This window comes from Choloepus didactylus, chromosome X, assembly GCF_015220235.1.
Source record: "Choloepus didactylus isolate mChoDid1 chromosome X, mChoDid1.pri, whole genome shotgun sequence".
Classification (NCBI taxonomy): domain Eukaryota; kingdom Metazoa; phylum Chordata; class Mammalia; order Pilosa; family Megalonychidae; genus Choloepus; species Choloepus didactylus.
The window spans coordinates 111,819,450-111,845,772 of record NC_051334.1 but is presented as its reverse complement, the minus strand read 5'-3'; the positions used below and the strand labels follow the sequence as shown (position 1 = coordinate 111,845,772).

At 40.1% G+C, this 26,323-nt stretch overlaps 1 protein-coding gene and 2 pseudogenes across 1 annotated transcript; 1 reads left to right on the top strand and 2 right to left on the bottom strand.

The window, feature by feature from the left end:
- Window positions 1-1,056: 1,056 nt before the first annotated feature.
- On the bottom strand, window positions 1,057-1,937 carry LOC119523448 (annotated as a pseudogene).
- Window positions 1,938-1,942: 5 nt separating this feature from the next.
- LOC119522302 lies at window positions 1,943-4,516 on the bottom strand (annotated as a pseudogene).
- Window positions 4,517-20,090: 15,574 nt separating this feature from the next.
- Window positions 20,091-21,466, top strand: LOC119523461 (protein AF-10-like). Its single transcript, XM_037822248.1, has one exon. The coding sequence runs from the start codon at window positions 20,257-20,259 to the stop codon at window positions 20,677-20,679; it is 423 nt and encodes a 140-aa protein (XP_037678176.1). The 5' UTR covers window positions 20,091-20,256; the 3' UTR covers window positions 20,680-21,466.
- The last annotated feature ends 4,857 nt before the right edge of the window (window positions 21,467-26,323 follow it).

The following is a 26,323-nucleotide window of genomic DNA, read 5'->3' as shown; positions in this document are numbered from 1 at the left end:
GTAAGGAAAATGTTCAGAAATAGATTGTGGTGATGAACGCATAACTATATGATCATACTGTGAACAGTTGATTGTATACCATGGATGACTGTATGGTTTGTGAATATATTTCAATAAAACTGAATTAAAAAAAAAAAAAAAAAAAAAAAAAACAAGAGACCAGCCCTACAGGAAATATTAAAGGGAGCTCTACCAGCTGAAAAAAAGAGAAAGGAGAGAGAGGTCTAGAGAAGGGCACAGAACTGAAGAGCTTTAGTAAGGGTACCTTAAAGGTAATGAAGAGAGAGAGAGGGAGATAAAACATATCTGACAAATAAAACTGAAAGATAAGATGGCTGATTAAAGAACTGCCTTCACAGTAATATCATTGAATCTGAATGGATTAAACTCCCCAATTAAAACATATAGATTGGCAGAATGGATTAAAAAATATGAATCATCAATATGTTGTTTACAAGAGACTCATCTTAGACCCAGAGACACAAAGAAATTGAAAGTGAAAGTATGGGAAAAAAAATTCCATGCAAGCTACAGCCAAAAGAAAGCAGGGGTAGCAATATTTATTTCAGATAAAATGGACTTTAAATGTAAGAATGTCATAAGAGACAAAGAAGGACATTATACGTTATGCCTGAAAAGTACATGTGAAAGTTGGTTTTGGCATACACCTCACAATTTAAAAAGCACACTTAAAATGATTTAGTTTAAGTAGGTTACCAATTTCAGTACCACCTAAATACAATATTGATCCAATATAGAAATTTGGATCAATGTTAGAAATGAAGATTCACAGTTTATCTTCCCAGGCTTGTCATTAGTTTCATACGTATGCTATTAGCTGATTTGTAGGCTTCACAGATCAATTCAAATCTAAACATAATTTCCCTAATGCATATTATTAAGCTGGCAGTTTTCCCAAGTCTGAGAACATCAATGTTAATCTAGTTTTGATGTTTTGAGACTTCACAGCTTAAACTCATTGTAACACTAATGAAGCCATAGCTCACGGTTGTGAAAAAATTCTTCAGAGAAGAGATTATTGCCATAGTAATCCAATTAAGGAAACATTTTAGGAATTGTTGGAATGTTGGTGATTCTGTATTAACTAGGTTTCAGTTGCCATGCCATACACCCAGAAACAACCCATTTGGGGTTCTGAACATTTGGTTTGGAACACTTGTTTGATGAATATTCAGTTAAACACTTGGATATAAGCTCTCAAGAGAAGATCAGATTTCTGCCATTTATCTTGGAAATTATCTGGAGACATTCTACTCCTGTTAATTCTAGACAATTCCATGCTTGGAACTCCAATGCAATGGTAGACAATGCTAACAGAAGGCTTTGCTTTAGAAAATATGATCCTGCAGTGGCATGCCTAAAGTTGAGCTTCTAGTTATTCAAAATTAAGACTTTTTCCTTCCACATGGCATGTTCTCTTGAATGAGTGAATAATAGAGTTGCAGAAATTGAAAGGCAGTAGTAGCTCTGACTTTCCAACACACCTTTTCCAATACAATCTTTTCCATTCTCATCAAGTCTGAAACTGTGAACCTATACTGGCTTATACAGATCAAGCTGGTTGCCAGTGGGACATTTCTTTCCTCTTCAATTGATTTTATGGCCAAATAAAAGCAGCTCAGTCCAACACACTCAAGGTGCTTGGGCTGTACCTTCATTTTAGACAGGAATCTGTCCAGTAAATTCACAGCTAGAAAAAATGTCTCTGTATTGAAGCCAAAGAACTGAGTTAAACTAAGAAGTTCTTTTACTTCAAAGTCCCTTAGCCTTGCAGTCATTCTGAGGCTATTATCATGTGCACACTCAATTAGTCTCAAGCCACAGACCTTTGGGTGACATCTAGACTCTTGTTCCAAAAGGGCATTCAGCTGGTGTAGCAGTTTCTGAGCATCAGTTGTTGTCAGGACCTCTATCATCTTGATCATGATAGCGGCTCCTCAGCAGTAATCACCCTCCCTGGGCCTGCTTGCACCTCACCCCATGATATCAGATCCATCAGATCTGAGAGACCTACAAACAGTGGGGACTCATGAGCAAGAGGGGAGAGGCCTGGGAAGGGGAAGCGTCCTGGGTGGAGGTCTCCACAGCCCTGCTGAGAGAGACCCACCCTCTCCCCGGGTCAGCTTGGAGTCTCCAACTTCATGTTAAGTGACTTCAGATCCAGGGGTATATTCTTCTTCTGAAAATAATGACTGTTGTTTCAGTTGCAGAATCCAGTTTTTCAGTTTCAAGAAAGCATTGAGCTCCCCAGTTTTGTGGCTCCATGGTATATTTGGCTCCAGTCAAACATCAAAGTCTAAACCCTTTTCATTATAGGGCCCAACCCCAGAATCACTAACTATGCCTTTAGAAAAAAACAACAGTGACATCTGTGTGTTTTAGCAGATCATCCAGTATTCTAGTAGTGGATAGGACAGCAGATTTCCACCTTCACCTCGATCACAAAGAGCAGCCATATGCTCCCTCACTTTACAAACCTTTGTAAAGCAGGTGGGATAAAATCAAAGAAACTTTTGGCTACACCAAGGATAAATTCCAGTGCCAACAGTATTCAATGAACTTACCACAGTAGGATAAACCACTGCTTTTGAATGATACTGACAACATGAAAATTCAATACAAAGAAAAGCCTGATAACATCTCTAGCAAGTTAGCCAGTTGACTGTTCCCCGCAAGTGCCAATATACATCTCTCCAAGATTTTAATTCTTCAAAAAGACTATTCAGCCTCTTTGTTGCTCAGATGTGGCCCTCTCTCTCTAGCTAAGCCAACTTGGCAGATGAAATCACTGCCCTCCCCCCATATGGAATATGACTCCCAGGGAGGAATCTAGACCCGGCATTGCGGGATGGAGAACATCTTCTTGACCAAAAGGGGGATGTGAAAGGAAATGAAATAAGCTTCAGTGGCAGAGAGATTCCAAAAGGAGCCGAGAGGTCACTCTGGTGGGCACTCTTACGCACAATATAGACAACCCTTTTTAGGTTCTAATGAATTGGAATAGCTAGCAGTAAATACCTGAAACTATCAAACTACAACCCAGAACCCTTGAATCTTGAAGAGGATTGTATAAAAAGGTAGCTTATGAGGGGTGACAATGCGATTGGGAAAGCCATAAGGACCACACTCCCCTTTGTCCAGTGTATGGATAGTGAGTAGAAAAATGGGGGCAAAAAAGAAAAAAAGGCACCCAGTGTTCTTTTTTACTTTAATTGTTCTTTTTCACTTTAATTTTTATTTTTATTATTTTTGTGTGTTTGGTAATGAAAATGTTCAAAAATTAATTTTGGTGATGAACGCACAACTATATAATGGTACTGTGACCAATTGAATATATGCTTTGTATGACTGCATGGTATGTGAATATATCTCAATAAAATTGAAAAAAAAACAAAAAGACTTCAAATACTCATGAAAATCCCAATTTATGTGAATATAGATAATATTTCCATGTTGATCCACAGTGACTTTTCCAGGAATGCAAGGATTTCTTCTTTCTGTTCCTTTTGTTAAAAGTTTCTTGTGCAAATAGTACCTATATAATGTTGCTGCACTACTCCAAGAATCTGTATTCAAGTACTTGGGATCAAATAGTCTCTTAATATTAAAGAAGAGTTTACTCCTAAATTTACCTTTCTTGTCCTTTAAATCATCAACTTCATTGTGTGTAAACAGATCAGCTATATATTTAAGAAGGTTTGCATTGATCCAGTTCATGTTGCACAGGGTAGCTAATATGACATTCATATTTTTGTGGCAATACTGAAAACATTGTTCAACCAATGAATCTATTTTCAAAAACTTTGAAGAAATGAGAATTGAGATGACATTATCTGGCTCTAAAGTGGGGATTTCACAATCTTTATTCTCCTCAGTGTTCCTTTTAACATATTTTATCAACCAGTTGAAGATGTGAAGTTCACAATGAACTGAAATGTCTACATCTTTCCAGTGCTGGGTATCCATAGATAAATATTCAACAAAGTACTTCATTTCTGAAATCAAAAGACCTCATGGGCAAATAAAATCTTCTTTCAAGTTTTTTGCTTCATCATATACATGGATCATCATATTTGGCCCTTCTGATTCTTCATTCACCATTACAAGTAATACAATTTTCATTTTCAAAAGAACAATTCCTTGTGGAAGCTATACTATGTCTTCCTGTTTTGGGAACTGCATCCTGAACAACCAGAGCCCTGAAATTTCTCCTTGAGTGTCAAAGGTGAGGATTTGATCTACGTGGCTAAAGTTTCAACAGAACACTCTTCAGTAGCCATTATGGGATTATACTTGTTGTCAACAGGTGAGGTTCCACTGTTCTTCAGTTCTTCAAACCTTTTGCACACACTCTTGGTGTTAATCCAGGCATGGGCCTTGCCACAGATTCCCAGTTGCTGGTGTGAGGGATTTTGATAAGTGGATACAGTAACATGTCCAATATCATTTGATCATTATTATTCAGGAAATTGTTTTTTGAATATCTATGACTCATCTTTTGGAGTTCCACAGGGCCATGGTGGCCCTCCTGCACTTCTGTCACCTGCAGCAACTGGCACCGCTCCATGAAATGCCCATGACCAGCCCACAACCATGGCCTTGGTGCCCTTGCAGGCCACCTAACTCCCCCCTACATCAGACCAGCACCAAGGGTCCCTAACATATAAATTTGATGATTGGTTTTTCCATTTCTGCAAAGGAGGGTATTGGAATTTTGATTGGAATTGCATTGAACTGTAAATTGCTTTGAGTGGAATTGACATCTGGACAATATATGGTCTTTAATCCATGATCATGGAATGTCCTTCCATTTATTTAGGTCTTTTTTTAAAAATTTCTTTCAGTAGTATTTTGTAATTTTCTGTTGATAAGTCTTTTATATCCCTGGTTAAATTTATTCCTAGATATGTGATTCTTTTTAGTTGCTATTGTACATGGAATCTTCCTCTTGGTTTCCTCTTCAGGTTGTTCATTACTAGTGTATGGAAACACCGCTGATTTCTGTGTGTTGATCTTGTACCCTGCTCCTTTAGTGAATTAGTTTATTACCTCTAGTAGCTTTGTTGTGGATTTTTCAGGAATTTTTGTATCATGTCATCTGCAAATAAGGAAAGTTTCACTTTTCATTTCCTATTTGGATTCCTTTTATTTCTTTTTATTGCCTAGTTGCTCTGGCTAGAACTTCAAGGACAATGTTGAATAACAGTGGTGACAGTGGGCATCTTTGTCTTATCCCTGATCTTAGGAGTACAGGAGTAGTTTTTGAGTCAAGTGTTTGAAGTTTGTTCTGACCCACAGAGGGCTCTTCTGACTCTCTCCCTGCTTGTCTCTGGTAAATTAGCTGGCCTATAGTTTATACTGTGGATCTCATGGAGTTATCAGTCTTCTCTTAACTGCTTACCACCAAAATATCCATTATTTCAGAGAGCATCTTCAGGCTTGAACTTCCCCACACTGTTTCAAATACATTCAGTTTCTTTGGGGATAGCTTTAGAGCTTTCTGTACTTATGGACTACCTCTACCCGGGAAATATCTGTTAGCCACTCTCTGGGCACTGGGTGGGTGCGGTAGCCTTTGTTCTTCTCACCTTGCCTCTCTGGTGTGGATCCTGCACATTATGAGCACACTGAGGCAAGGGCGATTTGGGCCTTTGTATTCTCAGCCTGCCATGCCTGGTGTAGAGCCTGTGCCCTATGAGTGGGAGCTGGGTGGAGAAAGGGAGTCCAGACTTCTTGGCCACAGTGACCAGGAATTTATCCTCTTCAGCTTGGAGTTGGAGGAGATAGCAAATGCTGGCAGCCTGCCCCTCCCATTGAGATATGGTAACTCTTGATCAGAGTGAAGGGGAAAGGGAAATCTTTCTTCTTGGCCACACTCTTCCAGAATGGAGCTTCTGTTAAACCTAGCAGGGAGGCACAGAGGGAGGGAGTGGGTCCTGGCTGAAGTGCCACAGATTCTTGTTGTTCTTATTGAGTTTTTTAGTGCAATTTTATTGAGATATATTCACAGAACATACAATCCTTCAAAGTGTACAATCAGTTGTTCATAGTATCACCATACAGTTGTGCATTGATCACCACAAACTTTGAACATTTTCATAACTCCAAAAAATAAAATAAAAATTGAAATAAAAAACATTCCACTCCCCACCTCCCCCCATTGTTCATTTACTTTTTTTCACACTCTTTCATTGTTTTTTTAAACTTTATCAAAAAATTAAAAAACAATTTAAAAAAACATTTCAAACAAAACCAAAACAAAGAAATAAGAAAAAACAAATAACCTAAAATAACTACATTGCTTCCAACACGTTCTTATTGAGTTTTATTAAATTTTCCTGAAGAAATATTTCTTCATTTGCTGTGTGCCCTTAGGACAAATTACAGGAAATTTAAATGATTGTTTTTTGGAAAACAATTTTTAACAGTTATGCTTCTTTTGCTGGGAGGGGAGTGGGTGGTGTGCAGCCCATGGAGCTCCTGACACTGCTATCCAGAAGTGGAACTCCTCCACTTCTATTTTTAAAATAATGCTGCTTTGTGTGAACAATTTTATGGTTCGGTGGATCAGATAGCCCTCAGTTCATGAAGACCAGTTTGGCTTGTATAGTGACTTTGTGTCCCATGGTCACATATTCAATCTCTTCCAGGGCCCAGTAGCAAACCAGGAGGTACTTTTTCAAATGGAGAATAATTGTTAATAGAGGAGGGTATGACTTTATTCCCAAATAAGTGGTCTTAACTGTGATTTCCTATTACACTTGCCAGAGGTTTTCTAAAGTATATCTGTATGCCACAGGCATTTTGTATAGCACTGGATCTATTGGGTCATAAGACCCAAGTGGCAGATCAGATTACACCACAACTGGGATCTTCTGCAAAGCCCTTTCTTTTTCTGGGCTTCACTCAAAATTGTAGCCTTACAGGGTGTTTCAGTTTGCTAAAGCTGCCAAAGTGCAATATACCAGAAATAGATTGGCCTTTATAAAGGGGATTTATTATGTTGCAAATTTACAGTTTTAAGGCCATAAAAGCATCCAAACTAAGGCATCAACAAGAGGATACCTTAACTGAAGAAAGGCCGATGACATGTGGAACACCTCTGTCAACTAGGAAGGCACGTGGATGGCGTCTGTTGATCTTTTGCTCCTAGGTTGCATTGCTTTCAGCTTCTGACTCCAGTGGCTTTCTCCTTAAGTGTCTGTGGGTTCTCACTTGGTTTCTCTGGGGCAAACTCTGGGCTTCATCTCTTAGCTTAGCATCTCCAAACGTCTTCCTGTCTGCATATCCAAGCATCTGGGTCTGTGTCGGCTCTGAGCTCATTCTCTCTCCCTGAGCTGTCTTAAGGACTGCAGCAAACTAATTAAGACCCACCTTGAGTGTGCGGGGTCACATCTCCATGGAAATAATCTAATCAAGAGATCCTACCCACAATAGGTCTGCCCCCACAAGATTGGACTAAAAAAACATGGCCTTTTCTGGTGTACATAACAGATCCAAATCAGTACAGAGGGTTTCTGGTAAATGGGTCAGAGCAGCAAAACCTATTGTGGTAAATGTTACCTTCAAACTCTGTACCAGTTTGTATATATTATGTCCCCCAGAAAAAGCCATATTCTTAAAGGCAGTCTTGTGGGGGCAGATGTATTAGTGTTGATAAAGTTGGAGACTTTGGATTAGGTTGTTTCCATGGAGAGGTGACTCGTCCAGCTGTAGGTGATAGCTCTGATTAGACAATTTCCATGGAGGTGTGGCCCCGCCCATTCAGCATGGGCCTTGATTAGTTCACTGGAGCCCTATAAAAGCTCAGACAGAAGGAGCTCATGGCTAGCTGCAGCTGAGAGACACATTTGGAAGATGGCCATTGGAAGCTGATGCTGACATTTTGGAGAACGCCATTTTGAAATGCCACCTGGGCACAAGCAGACACCAGCCACGTGCCTTCCGAGCTAACAGAGGTTTTCCGGACACCAATGGCCATCCTCCAGTGAAGGTACCGATTGTTGATGTGTTACCTTGGACACTTTATGGCCTTAAGACTGTAACTGTGTAACAAATAAACCCCCTTTTATAAAAGCCAATCTATTTCTGGTGTTTTGCAAAAAGGCAGCTTTAGCAAACTGGAACAAACTCCAAAGAGTTCCACCAATTATTGTGCCTCTTTCTTCATGGTGGATAGTGCAAGTTGCTCACTTTCTTGTTTTTCAGAAAGCAGATATGAAGCTTGTATTTGGTGTGGGCATTTCTATGACCATTCTCTGTATAATATATAAAGACGGTGTCATTTGTCTTCACAAAGATACATATTTTATAAGACAGTTTTCCTATCACATACCAAAACATATCAACATTCCATTGACTAGTTAAGGGTGTATTATAAATATCATGAACCACTGATTAAATATAAATACAGAAGTTGAATACATATCCTAGAAAGTTTAAACAATGAAAATTTAAGGCTAAATAGCATGAAAGTTTACATGTATTCTTTACTTTAATTCTAGATATCACATCACAGTGACAACCAATTACAATAAAATCACAACTGTGTTTAAATGATAGTACATTCCGACATCCAATTATTCCCATTTCCACAAAGCAGACCTCCAACTGCAGACCAAATTTCTTGTGTAATAATGAGAATTACTATCTTGATCATGACCACAAGAAACCAAATTTATATGCACTGTACTATATAGAGATGAGATTTACTAAGTATACAATAATACAGAATTCTTCAGTGGTGTTGTTTAAGAGTAATTCAAAGAGTATCTGGAAATGGGTTATAAGCCAGTTTTCCTCACTATATAAGGGATACCTAGACATGCCCCATACCACTTAGAAACTTCACCAATGTGGCAGGTCCCTGCACTTCAACTTCCACTTCCCTTATCCTCTGGGACACATATGTCTTGCTAAGGTATTTAGGGTGCTTGCTATTTCCTGCTCACTTGGTCCACTTAGCATAATGTTATCAATGTAATGGACCAGTGTGATGTTCTTTGGAATATCAAGACAATCAAGTGTCCTCTGGATTATGACAGCAAGCAGATGAATTGACAGTCCTGGGGCAATGGTAAAGTTGTACAGTTATCCTGTTGTTTCTGCCCCTGAAATGTAAATTGTTTCTTATTTTGCTTATTGATTGGAATGTAAAAGAATGCATTTTCCAGTCAATAGCTGCATGCCAATAGAGATACCACATTGGAACCCCAGCTGCAACTGGTATCACTTGATTAAGTTTGTGATCATTTGTTCTAATTTTCCACAACCCATATAGCTTGCAGTTAACAAACAGACAAGTTAAATGGAGATTTGATAGATTTTTATTTTACAGCATCTTTCAATTTTTGGCATGGCATTGATGTTCTGCACCCCTTTAGAGTCACAATATTGCTTTTGGTTTACTATCATGGCAGGGGTGGGGCAGTTTCAGGGGCTTCCACTTGGTGCTTCCTACAATAATAGCCCTCATTCCATGGGTCAGGGAATCAATGTGGGAATTCTTTCAGTTAGTAAGTATATCTATTACTACTATACTTTCTGAATCTTGAGAAATAACCATAGGACAGGTCCTCATTCTACTGTCAGACATTTTCAGGGCAAGACTCTTATCTATAACTTGAACTACATAGTTCCCCTGCTCTCACTAGGGTATCTTGGAGGTATTTCATATGTGTAGGGATCAGCATATTTTTAGAGCCTGTATCTGGCTGGGTCTATCTCTTTTGTCCAGGAAATTACCCTGACAAATTGCCACAAGACCCTTAGGAGAAGATTCATGATAAATGTCTGTGGCTGCATTGCAGGATCCTTCCTCATTCTAGAGGCTGTGTCTGTGACCTGGTTTAGGAATGGAAACTGGGGAAGAGGCCATGAATTTCTTCTCTGGTGACTGTTCTAGTTTGCTAATGCTGCTGGGATGCAAAACACCAGAAATGGATTGGCTTTTATAAAAGGGGGTTTATTTGGTTACACAGTTACAGTCTTAAGGCCATAAAGTGTCCAAGGTAACAATGCATCAACAATCCATACCTTCACTGGAGGGTAGCCAATGGCGCCTGGAAAACCTCTGTTAGCTGGGAAGGCACGTGGCTGGCGTCGGCTCCAAAGTTCTTGTTTCAAAAAGGCTTTCTCCCAGGACATTCCTCTCTAGGCTGCCGTTCCTCAAAAATGTCACTCTTAGTTGCTCTTGGAGTGTTTGTCCTCTCTTAGCTTCTCTGGAACAAGAGTCTACTTTCAACAGCTGTCTTCAAACTGTCTCTCATCTGCAGCTACTCTCTCAGCTTCTGTGCATTCTTCAAAGTGTCCCTGTTGGCTGTAGCAAGCTCACTCCTGTCTGAGCTTATATAGTGCTCCAGTAAACTAATCAAGGCCCAGGCTGAATGGGTGGGGCCACACCTCCATGTAAATTATCCAATCAGAGTTATCACCCCCAGTAGGGTGGAGCGCATTTCCATGGAACAACCTAAACCAAACATTCCAACTTAATCCCTACTAATATGTCTGCCCCACAAGATTGCATCAAAGAATATAGCTTTTTCTGGGGGACATAATACATTCAAACTGGCACAGTGACTGAAGTTAGGTTTCTGCCCAGCGGACCTATAATTTTTCCTCCTATATGTGTTAAAGCACTTTAGTAAATACCATATATTTCATTTCTTAGGACCCTGGGATCAATTAGTCATTGCCACATATCCTTGTGGGTTAAAACACTCAGATTACAATTCTGTCCTTGTGTATTATTGTGGTAATTTTCCTATCTTGTCCTTAATGGTTACATGGTATCACCTGGACTTTACTACTTTATCTATGGCCTTCAGAGTATGAAGGGATGCAGGGGCTCCCTTTACCCATATATTTTTTGTGAATTAAAAAAAATTGAAACCATCACAAACATACAGAAAATTTATAGAAAAGCAGCAAGTGCAAATAACTGTTTTTCCTGAACCATTTAAAAGTAAGTTGCCAATCTGCTGGCCTTTCACCCCCAAACACTTAAGTGTGTTATTTCCTGTAAGCAACAACATTATGCTACATAACCGCAAGTCAACTAACCATATCAAGAAGTTGACATTGATACATTATTACCATCTAATCCTCAGACCTCATTTGAATTTTGCCAGTTGTCTCAATAGTGTCCTTTAGAGCAAAAGGATTCAGGACAGAATTATCCATTGCATTAAGTTGTAATGTCTCTTCAGTCTTGTTTAGTTTGGAATAGTTCTGTAGTCTTTCCTTGACTATCATAATCTTGAAACTTTTGAAGCTTAACAGTTATTTTGTAGACTGCCTCTTGAATTGATTTTTCTGTTTCCTCATGATTAGATTCACATTATGCATCTGTGGTGATTTTGTAATGTGTCAACTGGTAGGCTGAACTACATTTCCCAGAATTCCCTTTCCTGTATTTTTATGGTTAGGGTGAGTAGCAAAAGATGGTGGGAATTTGGAGGATGGAAGTTAAGCAGCAGCCGTTTTGTAGCTCATACACATTGTTGCTTATCTACTGGTTCACCTTGTTGGTATGAGACAATATCTGGGTCTGTAATTGCTCTATCTTCCCCCAGATCCTCCTTCAACTTCTCCAAATTCAGGGCCAGGTATGTGTTCAGCTCCATGATGAAGAGCCAGTTTCTGCAGGATACCCTCACCACTAAGGTCAAGGCAAAAAGAACTTCTTGGACTCATGCTTGTAGGTTCCAGCTTGCCTTTGCTCTCCCCCACTTTACATTTATCTTCCTTTCCCAGCTGCCTGCCCTGTGGACTTCAAGCTCCAGAATCAGACACAAGGACAACTGTCTTGCTTAATCAGCTCCCACAATTGCTTAAAGCCAAATCTCTAACAAATCTATCATCTATCTATCCAACCATCCATCCCCCCAACACACATTCCATATTTTTGAATTCACCTACTTGCCAAAATTTATTTGCAACCCCCAAATGAATACTTTTAAATTCATAAATATTTGCAAAGCAGTGAAAAATTTGAGTCACTTGCTGCACACATTCTCAGCTGAGATTGAATACAGCAAGCTTTATCTTCCTGTTTTAGCTCTCATACTGTTAACAAGTGTTCTTTTCACAGTATAGTTAGTGCCACATTTTCCACATTTTTGTTCTTTTTGTTGGTGATTTTGCTGTTTAAAATTGCCCCCAAGCATAGTGCTGAAGTGATGTCTATTGTTCCTAATGCAAGAAGGCTGTGATGTGCCTTATACTGAACATGTATGTGTTAGATAAGCTTTGTTCAGGCATGCAGTACAGTAGCGTTGATTAAGTTCAGTGTTAATGAATCAATAGCATATATTTAAAAAGATGTATTTAAATAGAAACACACATAAAACAAGGTTATGTATTGATCAGATGGTGAAAATATTATGACCAGAGGTTTGCGAAGGAATATAAGCTGTATTTCTCCTAGTAGCAATGGTTCAGTATTCACTAATTCAGTGTCCACAGCAACTTTATAGAACATAACTACCATGAATAATGATATTATATATATATATATATATATATATATAATGGTTGTGCTTCTTTCATTGAACTCTGGCCTATAGAGCATCTTTGCAGGAGTATCATAGGAGTGATGCTGCATTATTTTCATCTCATCCTATCAGGTGATGAACAATTTCCATTTGTTGCATTACTGATGATGTTCAGTTTGGTCACTTGATAAAGGCAGTGTCTGTCAGGCTTCTCCACTGTGAAGTTACTCTTTGTATCTTTTGTAATTATTAAATATTTTGTGATGATATACTTAGAAACTATGTAAATAAACTAATTCCTCATAAAATTTAAGTTTATTTACTTCTATCAGTATGGACTAATAGTTTTCTAATTTTATTTAATCGTTTTTTACTTTTATTAATTTGATTATCAAATTGTTACTGATTTGGCCAGCAGGAGCCCCTTCAAGCTGGTTTATTTGTCCTTGTGACATGCTCCCATCATTCTTTGAGTACGTCCTTGCTTCCTTGCTTTCTGGCGTAGAAAGATGTTCCAGGCTCATCTTATCCTTTTCCTGGCCCAGCCCTGTAACAGCCATTTCTCCAAGGACCCCTGGTTTCTTTTAGCAGAGAAAGTGATTTAGAAACCAAGATCAGGGCGCTAGGTGTGATTGTTGCTACTGGGATATCATTACTTCAAGGCCCTCTCAGCAGACATAGCTAGGAAATATTCATAGGTATGGGAGTATGTATTTCTTTCTCTGTCTGAATGTGTATATGTATGTATACATATTTACATCCATATTGTTTTTATATTGAAAATCGTGAGTTCTCATTGATACCCCCAATTCCTATCTAATACCACAAGGTTCATTCTAGTTTTTTCCCTTACCATTCTGGTAACTCCCTTTTTGGACATTGCGAAACCTGGCTTCAACTATCCTTAATAATTTGATTAGTCCCCCTGTATGTAACTAATAGGCCATCTCCTCCACCATACTCTCCCTATGGAGATACCTTCCTAAACCCACCCAATGTCATGCCATCCCTCTGTGTGGACAGACTCCTCATTCTATTTAGTCTCTGACATCTCATACCAGGCTACCTTTTTGCGGGGATACCCATTCCACCCATTCCACCCCACTCAGTCTCTGAAGACACAAATGGCCTACCCCCACCCACCCCCACTGTGTGGATGCCCTCTTCACTTCACATGGGCCTGACACTCCATGCCAGGCCACCCCTCTAAAGAGTTGTCCTCCTTACCCTGCCCTGCTCAGGCTCTGACCCCATCACCCCCAATGCCAGGGCCGCCTTTCTTCCCACATGGATTCTTTTCTTATCTGGCTTGGATTTTGACACCCCACTCTAGGCAACCTCTCCCCAGAGACATCCTCTTCACTCTGCTTGGGCACAAACACCCTGCTTTACGGTGCTCCCTCACCTTCTAGGAAGCCTTCCTCATCCCACTTGGGCTCCCATACCCCATACCAGGGAGTCCCACCCCTTCAGGGACACCCCCCCCCCACTCACCCAAGTGCTCTGACACCCCACACTAGGCATTACCCCTGCATGTATGCCTTCCTCACTCTGCTTAGGGTCTGATCCTGTGTGCTAGACCGCCCCCTCACTTCATGGATGCAGTCTTCAACTTTCTAAGGATCTGACACCCTGCTCTACGAGGTGGCTAGTCTTCATGACCACTCTTCTCACTCCATTTGGGCTCTGAAACTCCATCAGACTACCCACTCTGCATGGGTACTCTCCTCTTTCTGCTTAGGCTGTGATCCCCCACACCAGGCAGCCCCCTTCACTCTATGTGGATGCTTTCCTCATCCTCCTCAGGCTCTAACAGCCCATGCCTGGCCACCTCTCCATGACCTTCTCATCCTACTCTGGCTGTGACTTACCATGGTGGTCTGCCCTTTAGTGTGGACACTCTAACCTTTCTTGGTGCCAGTACCCTATGCTAGGCCACCTCTCTGTATGGATTCCCTCCTTTCCCCATTTGGGCTTTGACACTCCATGCCAGCCTGTCCCCCTGTGTGATGCCCTTCATACCTGTGTGAGTGCCCTCCTCACCCTGCTTGTGCTCCATAATCCTGTACCATGCCTTTGTTACTCAGGCTGTAACAAAGAACAGGAATGAAGGAAAAGGACACCTAGGCATTATTTTAATTCCTTAGTGAAGGGAATGTTCTGTGTCTTCCCAGGAGGTATGGTTAGGGGATAGCTTAATAGTTTTGCAAATAGATTTATTACATTATATCCTTTCCTCTGAACCCTTGGACTTCTTCTATAAGATGTCAAAGAAGTTCAGGGATTTTGACTTCAATAAGTGTAAGCTGTCATTGAGTCCAGGCTTTGATGATTATCCAATTTAACAGACGATTACAACACAACCGAGTGCTTGAGCCAACACTAAATTTTAAATTCTGGATAAGTACACCTGTATCAATGAATTCAACCTTATTGAGTCTTGTATGTCTTCCCTCTTGATCTACATCCTTAGAACTCACTTTCACACATGCTTCCTGTGCTCCAGTCGATATGGACTGGTAAGGTCATATAGGCTCTCTCTCCTGCATCAGGCCTTTGTACCTCTTTAATTTGTGCGATTTGGGGATCTAACACTCCTTGAGGACTTAGAGCAGGTGAGAATATACATCCTTAGGAGGTGCCTTTCTTGTCTGGCAGCTGCCCCAGGGGCATTCATTAAAAGGGTTATAAGCAGAGAAAAGCTGTTTCCCTGTGTGGGGGTGGGCGGGTTACTGCCTAGCTTTTCAACAAGTGGGAATTGTAGCAGCTATGCATATTTTATGTTAATCAATTATTTCTTTTTCTCATTCCCCTTTCCTTGCTTCCTTGATGAAGAATACTTGTTGGGAAAGTCAAAGACACACTGAGCAACCATCTACCAGTCCTTGCCTATCCCCTTCCTAGTCCCCTCTTGCTTGTAGGTGTTTGTTATGTTCCACTCTTGCTTGGGTGCAGGTGTTTGTTATGTCCATTTGTGCTTGTTTGCATGCAGGTGTTTGTTATGTTTCTATTTTAGCAGAGACTGCAGGCAGCCAGGAGAGCCATTAAATCTTAATCAGCCTCAGTTGCTTGCCTGAGCACAAATGTTGCTCATTGGCTGAGCCCTGCGTCCCCCCCCCCTCCCCTGGAGTGTATAAAAGCTCAGCATTCAGCCAGTGCAAGGTGTCCTTCAGCTCCAGTGCAGAGAGGTTTGTGGAGCTGCCAAATGGTTGGCCACTTCAGGGGACCAGCCGTAGCCACAGTTGGTCTCTCATCACCGATGTGTGAGAGAAGCGTGCAGAGCTGCCACCCACTGACTCTGACTTGAGGAGGTGGCCTCCCCGGGGGCCAGCCAAGGTTTCCTGTTCTTTTGGACCCTTTGTGCTGTGCAAGCAATAAATCAGTCACTTGCTGGGAGACTCTGTCATACCTGAGCCTGTATTCCCATGACCATATAGCAACTCACTCCACAGTATTAGTGGTGACTAATGTTGTAATTTAGGTAGCAGATAGGAATATAATTGAATCAATATTACCTCTTGATTGATATTGTGGATCATAGAATTTTGCATCTTTTCTGTGTTGGAGATGAGACTTCTATGCAAAAAGAATGGGAATGGCTTTTGAGTGGCAAAGGGGATAAATAGTGCCAGTTATTCTTCTTTGCCTCCTATCTCTATCCATTTCCCACTCTTCCTAGCCCTGCTTTGTGTCTTAGGAGGTTTACCCCTGCAGACTACATATTATTGGCTCCTTTGCCTGCTGGCTTCTAATTAGGTTTGGTCAAGGGGTAGAAATAGTAGGGTATCAGAATGTGGGAGGAGAGAGGAACTAGGATGTTTCTTCCTCACTTTTACTTGCTCTAGCACTGCATCCTTGGCAGTAGCTGCATCCCTGCACAACTATGGTACCCACTAGACAACTCTTCCTCCATAGCCCCAATTTTCTCTGGACTCTGGTAACTCTTCACTCGACCCCTTGGCTCTGAGGGGGTAGGGTGGGAATGATTTCCCACTCTTACCTTACTATCCCTTGTTTGTTTCTGTAACCCTGACACTCCCTGTAAATAGTCTTTGCATAAACTCTCTTCATTTGAACCATCTGGGGTGAATTTTCCTGTGGAAGTCCTGCTGATAAAGCCTGGTCATATCTTCATCCTTTGCCTAATCTCCATGACTTTAAAGAACAATAGTTAGAAGTGGAAAACTCTCCCAGTCGGGTGTTTTTCTGTACACTTTCTGGGCTGTTCTATAGTGCTTGGAGATAGAGCACTAGGGAAATAAAAATGACTCATCTAGGAAGGTTACCTTTTAAAAAAATAGAGAACTTTTAAAAATCTACACAAGTAATACATGGTCATTATAGAAAATACAGGAAACCACAGAGAGGAAAATAAAAATCACCGGTAATCTCACTCCACAGAAATAACCGCTGTTAACATTTTGGTGACTATACTTTTTAATTATGAATCTCTAAATTGTACACTTCTTTAAAAAATCATCTGACACACTGCCAGCTTGAATTCTTGGGTTTTGGAATTTTCACAACTCCCCCCATCTTTGATAGTATGGATGAAGCAAGAGCAATCAAAGAAAAGAGAAACACAGTGAAAGAAGAAGCGAACCTGGGGTTTGGACTGGGGTTTCTGGACTGTCATATTTGATGCACAGGATGGACCCCACCCACACTAAGTCCTGCTGCACTGGGCTGGGCTTGTGTGCTCTTTGGGAGGGGCTGCCTTCTCCTGTTCTTACACTCAGAGGAATCTAAGCCAGAAGCGTGGGTAAATAAGCCACAGTTGCACAGCTGGCTGCCCTGCACAAAGCTCCTTTGAAATGCATGGAAACCTCTAGAGCCTAAGGCAGCCCAGAGAGAGAAGTTAAGAACCAATTAATTCTCCAGCAGCCCTGAAAAGGTTAATCCCAAATTGACTGCAGAACACAAATGTGTTCCCACAGGGCAGAATCTAAGCTTATTGTGGGTAATAACTTCAATCTTGGGAACTGGAGGTTGTTTTCTAGATGCCAAGGTCATTTTGTTTTCCCTCAGAATCTGAAGAGCCAAAAATTCCTGCTATTTGATTCCTGTATCTCCTCAAAAGAAATGACACTATTATGTATTTGTAGAACATCCTGTCCCTATCCCCTGTCTTTGCTTTCCCACTGCCTAGTGTTATGCTGACCCCAAATAATCCACCCTTTTGTCATCAAGTTTATAAATTAGGCTGGGAAAATAGACCCAAGAGAGAGGGAAGATGTACAGAGTAGAGGCTACTCTGATCAAGCTGATTTGTGCCAATATACGGTTTTTCTTTCTGGGGGTCCTTCTACCTGATTATTTGTCTCACTACTTCAAAGCAACTGAAGCATCAACTTTCTAACAATTGCCTTCTCTGGACAGCGATAGAAACAGAAGATGGAATGTTGACATTATCCTTTCTGCATGTCCTTTCTTTCTTGTTCTATTATTCTTCAAGCCCCTACTTTCACCTTAAAAAATTCTGTTTGTGAGTCTACTTTTTTGAAGTTCTAAAGAAGGAAATATCGTGTGAAAAAGTTGCCACAGGCCAAACACAGGACTTAGAGCATAGAGGGGCCCAATCTTCTTATTTTAAAAAGATTCTACTTTCATTTCAATTCTGCCAAGCAAATATCTTTCTTTTGGAAATCTTGTTGGATCTTTTTGGTTCATTCTGAAGTGAGATAGTTGCATTGAGCTTCAAATAAAAAAATATCTGGACCGAGTGGACTTTCAATAAACTTCTTTGCTTAAAATGAGTGCCAGAACTCAATGAATTTGCTGAAGCTTCCTAGTAACTGCCTGTACATCTAATTGCAGTTTATTTTTGTCAAGCATCATTCTCACATACCTTTAGCTATGTAGCAAGACCAGGCTCAAGTAGGAGAGCAAGAAGAATCACAAAGAGAATCTCAGGAGAAGGATGCAAGGATTAAACCTTGGTGATGAGATTTGCCGGTAGCTTCTCCTCATAAGTTGGAAGAGAAAAATTTTGAGCTTATTATCAAAAAGAAATGGCAAAAGTAAGGTAGGTGAAGATGTGGCTTTAAGATCCTGGGAAGAGGAAACTTGTGATATTAAAGTAGGTATAAACAGAGTGGGGGGGAGGAAGGCTAGTAATGCAGGTTGTGGTAAAAAATGATCAGTCCATATACTACAGCATCAGCACAAACTGTCTTCTGTATTGGTGCAACTATTGATGACTAGTAATCGAGTCATTATAAGGCAGTACGTATTACAATGACCACCATTCTAATGAAGTATTATGTATAGTGCCAGAGCAGTTTCCAATGGTGTTCTTAAGAACAATAGAAAAGTTGCACAATCCATATTTTACTCTGATTCTAGTCCTAAACTTATCCTTACCTTAAAAAGAGTCACTATTGCAGAATCAGAGGAAAGATTCTACAATAGTGACTCTTTTTAAGGCAAGGATTAGTTTAGTAGCAGTATAACAGATCATTAACAGAAATCCTGTGATCATTTTCTGGAGGAAGGGGGATAAGAAGAGAATTCCAAGGGAAGAAAGAGGGTGGCAGCATTTCTGGAAACAGGGAAAGGCAGCCTGAATCCTAGGGGATTTTGGCTGGGGAGTAGATATGAGTCTGAGAAGAGACCTTGAAGTGGCACATTAGAAAGTTCTATATATGTGATATCACATCTATCATAGCCTGTGATTATCATAATCAAACCTTGTTTCATGGGTGAGAAACCAAGGAATAGTGAAGTAAATGCAACAGTCATTTATTTGTTCAAGTACACATGATGAATTCAATGGGTTCACATCTCTTGATTCCCACCATGATTTCATTGTACTACAGTGTCACCAAATGTAAATATAGCAAAGAAAGATGGGTCTTACTCAATTGCGAAGAGTCAAACAATGGGTTAATTGGACTTAGAGCTGAAGCAAACTATTTTTTTAACTTTGACAGAAGTAAACAAAATTTTGAAAGTATTAGAAAGTATCTTCTGCCTTGAGAATTTGATTTTAATCTGCTTTGAGCAATGACTCATCCTAATATGTTATAATAGAAAGACATTGGATTCTAGTCCTTATTTCTTCACTTAGCTTTAATGTTTACCAAACTTCTATGAGCCACAGTTTCCTCATCTGTAAAATGGAGATAATAACAGTGCCTAATTTATAGTGCAATTGTGAGGACTAAGAGATAATGCATGTAAAGCACTTTATACAATGTCTGGCATATAGAAATAGCTGAACAAATGGTCTTTCCTTTTCTTCTTGTACAGGAGTTTGTGTCTAGTGTGCTTAGCTTGAGACAAAAATAATGGTTCTATAGAGTTCGCCGAATTTAGTTAGAGCCCTTTGGGGAGAATTTTCCCAAATATGGGTTTTAGCAAACATTCAAATGTATTTTTGCTCATCAGTAAGACCAAGTGAAACACCAGCCCACAAGAATGTTATCTTTATGACCCCTTTTTCCTCCTCACCATTATCTTAGTCCCCAGAAGTCAGGGCTGAATTTCACAGGCACTTCTGTAATTGAGCATGAGAGAAACAGCGCTCAAAATTACACCATAGGAGCCCTCGCCCAGCGCAGCTGCCGGCCTGCGGCCCAGTGCGCCTGTGCGGAGGCCTACTCGGCGATGTGCGCCCTCGCCGGGCTCCGGCGCTAGCGGCCGGGCCGAGGGGGGCGAAGGGCGGGGAGGCGGGGGCGTCGGCAAGGACATGGCTCCTGACTCCTGCGCGGAACGTGAGTGACCGAGCGGCGGAGCCCGAATGGTCTCTAGCGACCGGCCCGTGTCACTGGAGGACGAGGTGTCCCATAGTATGAAGGAGATGATTGGAGGCTGTTGCGTTTGCTCAGACGAGAGAGGCTGGGCCGAGAACCCGCTGGTGTACTGCGACGGGCACGGCTGCAGCGTCGCGATGCATCAAGCTTGCTATGGCATTGTTCAAGTACCCACTGGACCATGGTTTTGCAGGAAATGTGAATCTCAGGAGAGAGCAGCCAGAGTGAGATGTGAGCTGTGTCCCCATAAGGATGGAGCTTTAAAAAGAACCGATAATGGGGGTTGGGCTCATGTGGTTTGTGCCCTGTATATTCCAGAGGTACAGTTTGCCAATGTTTCTACAATGGAACCAATTGTTTTACAGTCTGTTCCACATGATCGTTATAATAAGAAACTGGAGGCCTTATGAAGAGGACCCAGAAGCCAAAGAAGTGACAAAGGAGAGGACGTCATGTGATGAGAGGCAGAGATGCAAGCCAAGGAACCCCAAGGATTGCCGGCAGCCAGTACCAGAATGCCACAGACTCTTGGAAAAAAGCGTAATCTCACAGACACTTTTATTTTGGACTTCTAGCTAATGAAACCATGAGACGATGAATGTTTATTGTTTAAACCACACCAGATGGTTGTATATGTGAGGAATCAGTGCTACAAATCTTGCCATTTAGCTCTTTCTTCATTTTCTTTTGTTCATTCATTCATCCATTCATTGAGTTTCTGCTATTGGGCCAGATGCTGGAGGTACAGAGATTAATAAGATACTATCCCAGCCTTTAAAGAGCTTACTCACTAAGGAGAAGGGGCAGAGAGACATGAAACACTGGGGACATATGAAAGGACTGCTCAGTTCCCCCTGAGAGCAGGAGACTAAAACAAATCAGAAAAGGATTCAGATGTAGTCATGGGTTGGGTCTGAGATATGGGGATAAGAGGTACGTTCCAGACTCAGGAATGCTTCAAAGCTAAAGACAAGAAAGCCACATCAGACACTTGGGAGTCCAGCCTGACATTTGCATTAGAGTGCCGCCTCCCCAGCATGGACAGTTACCTTGCTTGGTGTACCCAGTGCTCATAAGAGCAGACTATTCAAAAAGTTGGGAGGGGAGGTGGTGGGTGGGAGGAAAAATTAATTATTTAGGTATAAATCTCTTATTCACTTCGAATTAATTCTAGAATATGACCAGATATAACGGTTTAATTTTTCTCTCCCACTTGGTTAGTCAGTTTTTTCAATACTATTTTTTTATAAGTCCCACAGTGATTTGAAATACCATTTGAATCATTACTAAATTCTTGAGTATACCTAAGTATGTTTCTGGGCTTTGTTTCTGTTTCATTGATACGCTTGTCTTTTCTTGTCCTAGTACCATATTATTTTAGATTATTTTGGCTTTATACACATTTTAGTACATGGTAGAATATTGTCGTGTATTTATTTTTCCAGATGAACATTAGGACCAACAAAAATGGAATTTATGCAATACAACTAAATCTTATTTGGGGTAGAGTTGATCTTTTTGCAACATTGAGTTTTTTCTTCTAGAAACATGGTCTCTCATTCATCAAGTTTGTTTCTTCTTTCCTTTTTGTCCTTTATTTTTCATAGTTTTTCTTACATATGGTTGCTATATATGTTTCTCGGATTTTGTTATTGTTGATGAATTGTTATGTAGTTAATGTTAGAATGTATCACTTTAAAAAGCTAATAGAAATATTGCTCGTATATATTCATACGGCTAATGCGGGGCATGTAATTCTGAAATGAAATGAATTTTTGAGTTTTTAAAGATAGTCCTTAATGGATGGCAGTAAAGGATACTGTTGGACACATTTATTGATTTATTAATTAACTGGACCTACTTCGTATCATGCATTGTGCTACTTCCCAGGAATTCGGAGATACATCAAATATAGGGTTTGTCTCTGTCAGTACTCTCATTTTAGTAGATAGTCAAGTAAAGAAATAATTGCAATTTATGAAAACAATGCTATAGAATAATAGACTGAATGGAGTGTTGTGGAACATATTGGAAGGAGAGATGACTGGTGCCTAAGGAATTGAATAAAGTGTCAGAAAGAAATGGTCAGTCTTTGTAGAGTAAGTAGGAAGTTGACCTGTTGAGAAAAGGATCAAGTGGTAATTCCAGACAGAGTAAGACAAACTAAGGCAGCAGGTGCAGGTATAAAACGTCATATTCCTACCAAAGCATTGAATATTTTCCTTGTATATGTCTGATAAATCTCTGAATCTCTGGTTTTGCATGACACTTTATATTAATTACTCAGATAAGCATTTAAATGCCTTTTTCTTTTCTGGAGAATAGAATCATTTGGAAAAACCTATTTTATACACACACACACACACACACACACACGAAAGAAAGAAGAAAATATCAGTGATTACTTTCAATAAAAGTTTCATAGAACCTACCAGAACAATTATATTTTAAGATAATGTTGCATTTTATAGTTGGTAGTTTGAAACAAGTCTTGCAGTTATATCTCTTCAAAAATGCTTTTGCCCTTTTTGGTACTCCCCTTATTCTCATTTTGAGCCTCTCTTTTTGACTTCTCTCTCTGCCCCTTTGTGCCCCCCTCCCCCCCCCCACTACCACGTGCACACATTCTGTTGTCCTCTGTATTGTTTCTCTTTTCCTCAGGGAATAGTAAATTCTTTTCATTGTATTTTTTCTTTATGCGTTTTGTGCTTCTGAGTGCAACTTCATTTCTAGTTGCCTTCTTTCTCTTTACAGTTCTGAAGCTTTCTCTTTAGTAAACAGGGTTTACTAAAGGCAATATAATTTCCTTCTCTGTTCCTTTTAGTTCCAAAGGGAACATTCCAATCTAAACTTCTGGAAATGGAAATATGCACTAGTTACTTATAATTGTTCATGGGATTAAAATGCCGTAATCCACCAACATACAAATTGCCAGAATCAGTTTTTTTCGTGTTCATTTGGCTTCTTGGATATTCCTAGATAATAGGTCAGTACATAATATAATCTGCTAAGTGTAACTCTTAGGGGGTAAAATTTCATAAAAACATTTAAAGGGGAGATTAAGTTGCTGGGCAACATGATATCAAAATTAGGCAAGTCAGATTATTGGGACAGGAAAAAATTTGGAATATAGACTGTAAGCTTGTTATCAATGTTAAATTTCTTACTCTTGATAACTGTGCATAAGGTGGTTATGTAGTGAATATCCTCGTTCTTAGGAAATGTACATGGCAGTATAATGTGTTCTAGGAGCATGATGTATACAGCCTGCTGTTAAATGCTTAGAAAAATAGATTGATAGATGGAGGAACAGACAGTAAGATGGAATGACATGTCAAATGTGGCCCAATGTTTAATGGTGATATCTGGGGCAGGAGCTATGTTCTCTTTATGGGGTTTATATTATTTTTGCATTTGTTATAGGAATTTGAAATTATTTCAAAATAAAAAGTAAAAAAAAAAGCAAAAGCAAGGTAAATCAAATTTGACAAGTTTAGTTTTTCTGTAGAAACAGTATTACAACTTGTTTACATTTAAGATCAAAGACTGCTGTAGTTAGAAATTTAAATTGACTAAAACTAGCTAAAGTACAGATGGAGATGGTTAAAAGAAGGAGATGGGCTTCTCACAGCTGCCAAGGAATGGACCTAGAAATAGAGACTTTCCGTCTTTGACGAGTGTCCTCTGGTCCCCTTTCTCTCCTCTGTATAGTCTGTTCCTGCTTATTCGTTTAGTTCCCTGTAAATGCTCATTCTGCTCTCCATTTTAGCCAAATTCCCTACAGGTAACTGACTCGGTGTCTTAGTTCTAAATTTCCAACAGAGCAACCCTGGTCTGGTCATCTGGGCTTCGAAGAAAAACCTGGGTGCCCAGGCACCTTCGTTCCAGCTTTAGAAACTGAGCCTAGAGACAGTTTCTGAGGAAGAGGCTGGGCTGTCCAGATTCTCTGTCCAGATTCTCTGAAGTGTGTCTTCTTTAGCTTTGGGTCCCATAAATGTCATATTTGAACAGCTGTTAAGAGGTCTGCTTTTTGATACACGTATGTACACATATGTACAAATATGTACATATGCTGAGTCTTTAATGATAATACATAATTTTGAATGATTAAAATTCGTCTATTACTGTTTTACAATTTCCTTAACCATTCTATGTTACTGGAAGTTGAGGTTTCATACAGGTATTTTACTATTATAAATAAATGCATGACAAAAAAAAAAAAATTACACCATAGTTGTGGAGCTTTGGATGCCCAGGAAGGGAGTATCTTATGTTTTAGGCTGAATAATTCTTCCTTGTGGGGGCTGTCCTGTACACCATACGATGTTCAGCAGCATCCCTGACCCCTGCCCACCAGATGCCAGTAGCACCTCTCCGGAGATGCGACAACCAAAAATGATTCTAGATGTTGTCAAATGCTGGGGAGGGGAGCGAAATAGTCCCTGGTTAAGAACCACAACCCTGTGAGGAATGAAGGAGCCAGCTGCTTGGCACATGGACACTCTGTAGGGGTAGACTAAATGGAATCTTTAGAAATTATTGGAAATTCTAGAGGACAAGGAAGGAAAGAAGAGTTATACTTGAATTGAAGGATGAGTAAGGATTAGACTGGAGAAGACAAAAGAAGGATAGATGAAGCATTAGAGAACTTCGGGTTTGGAGGGAAATGCAAATCATTTAGGTTGGCTGGGAGAGGAGTGCTCAAGAATAAGGAGTATTGCAAGGCTTATAAGATAGATAGGGAGCAGCTCACATAAAGACTTAATTCTGGGAAAGAATGGAGAGCCATTGATTTTCTCCATGATTTGATTTGGATTTAGGGACGATCACTTTGGCAGCATTGTGGAAAATAGATTGGAAGTAGATTGACCAGTCAGGAGGCCATTGTAGCCTAGGTGAGAGATGATTATGGCCTGACTTAGGGTAGTGACAGTGGAATGGAATTCAAGATCTTTTTAGGTTACAAGAACAACAGGATCTGGGGACTAATTAGGTATTGGGAATTTTTCTGGCATTTACTACTTGGTAGATGGTAGTGCTAGTCACTGTAATGGCAAACTTTGGTAGCAGAAGAGGTTTGGAAAGAAAATGAAATTTAAGTTTGCAAAGTTGAATTTGCGGTGGCTGAGATCATTGATGTGGAGAGATGGCAGGCGTTAAATATGAATTGAAGATCAGAAGAAAATCTATGGTAGAGATAGAGGATTGAGAGTCATCAGGGGAAATTGAAGCCATGGGAATTGTCTCCCAGCTGCTAAAACAAATACCATATAATGGTTGGTTTAACAACAGGAATCTATTGGCACGGTTTCAGAGGCTAGATGGTTTGCTTCCTCACAGGGTTGCTATCTATTGGCTGGCTCGCAATCTTTGGGGTTCCTTGACTTTTCCATCACCTGGCAATGCACACAGAGAAAGGAGAAATGTCATCTTCTTTCTTTTACAGGTTCTGTTGACTTTCAGCTTCTGGCCACTCCCTGCAGCTTCTCTCTCTGTGGCCTTCTCTCTAAGGCCTCCAAGTTATAGGATTAAGGCCCATCCTGATTCAACTGGACCACACCTTAACTGAAGTAGCCTCATTGAAAGTCCTATTTACAAAATTTCCCACCCACAGGACTGTATTAAGTTTAAGAACATATTTTTCTGAGATACATAGTTCCAATCTACCACAAACACCTTTACATCCTCAGTTAAATTTATTCCTATATATTGATTCTTTTAGTTGCTATTGTAAATGGATTTTTTTTCTTGATTTCTGCTTCAGATTGTTCATTACTAGTGTATAGAAACACAACTGATTTCTGCATGTTTATCTTGTATCTCACCACTTTCTTGAATTTGTTTATTAGTTTTAGTAGTTCTGTTGTGGATTCTTCAGAATTTTCTCTATATGGGATCATGTCATCTGCAAATAGGGAAAGTTTTACTTCTTCCTTTCCAATTTGGATGCCTTTTATTATTTCTTTTTCTTGCCCACTTGGCTCTGGTTAAAACTTCCAGTACAGTGTTGAATAACAGTGGTGACAGTGGGCATCTTTGTCTTGTTCCTGATCT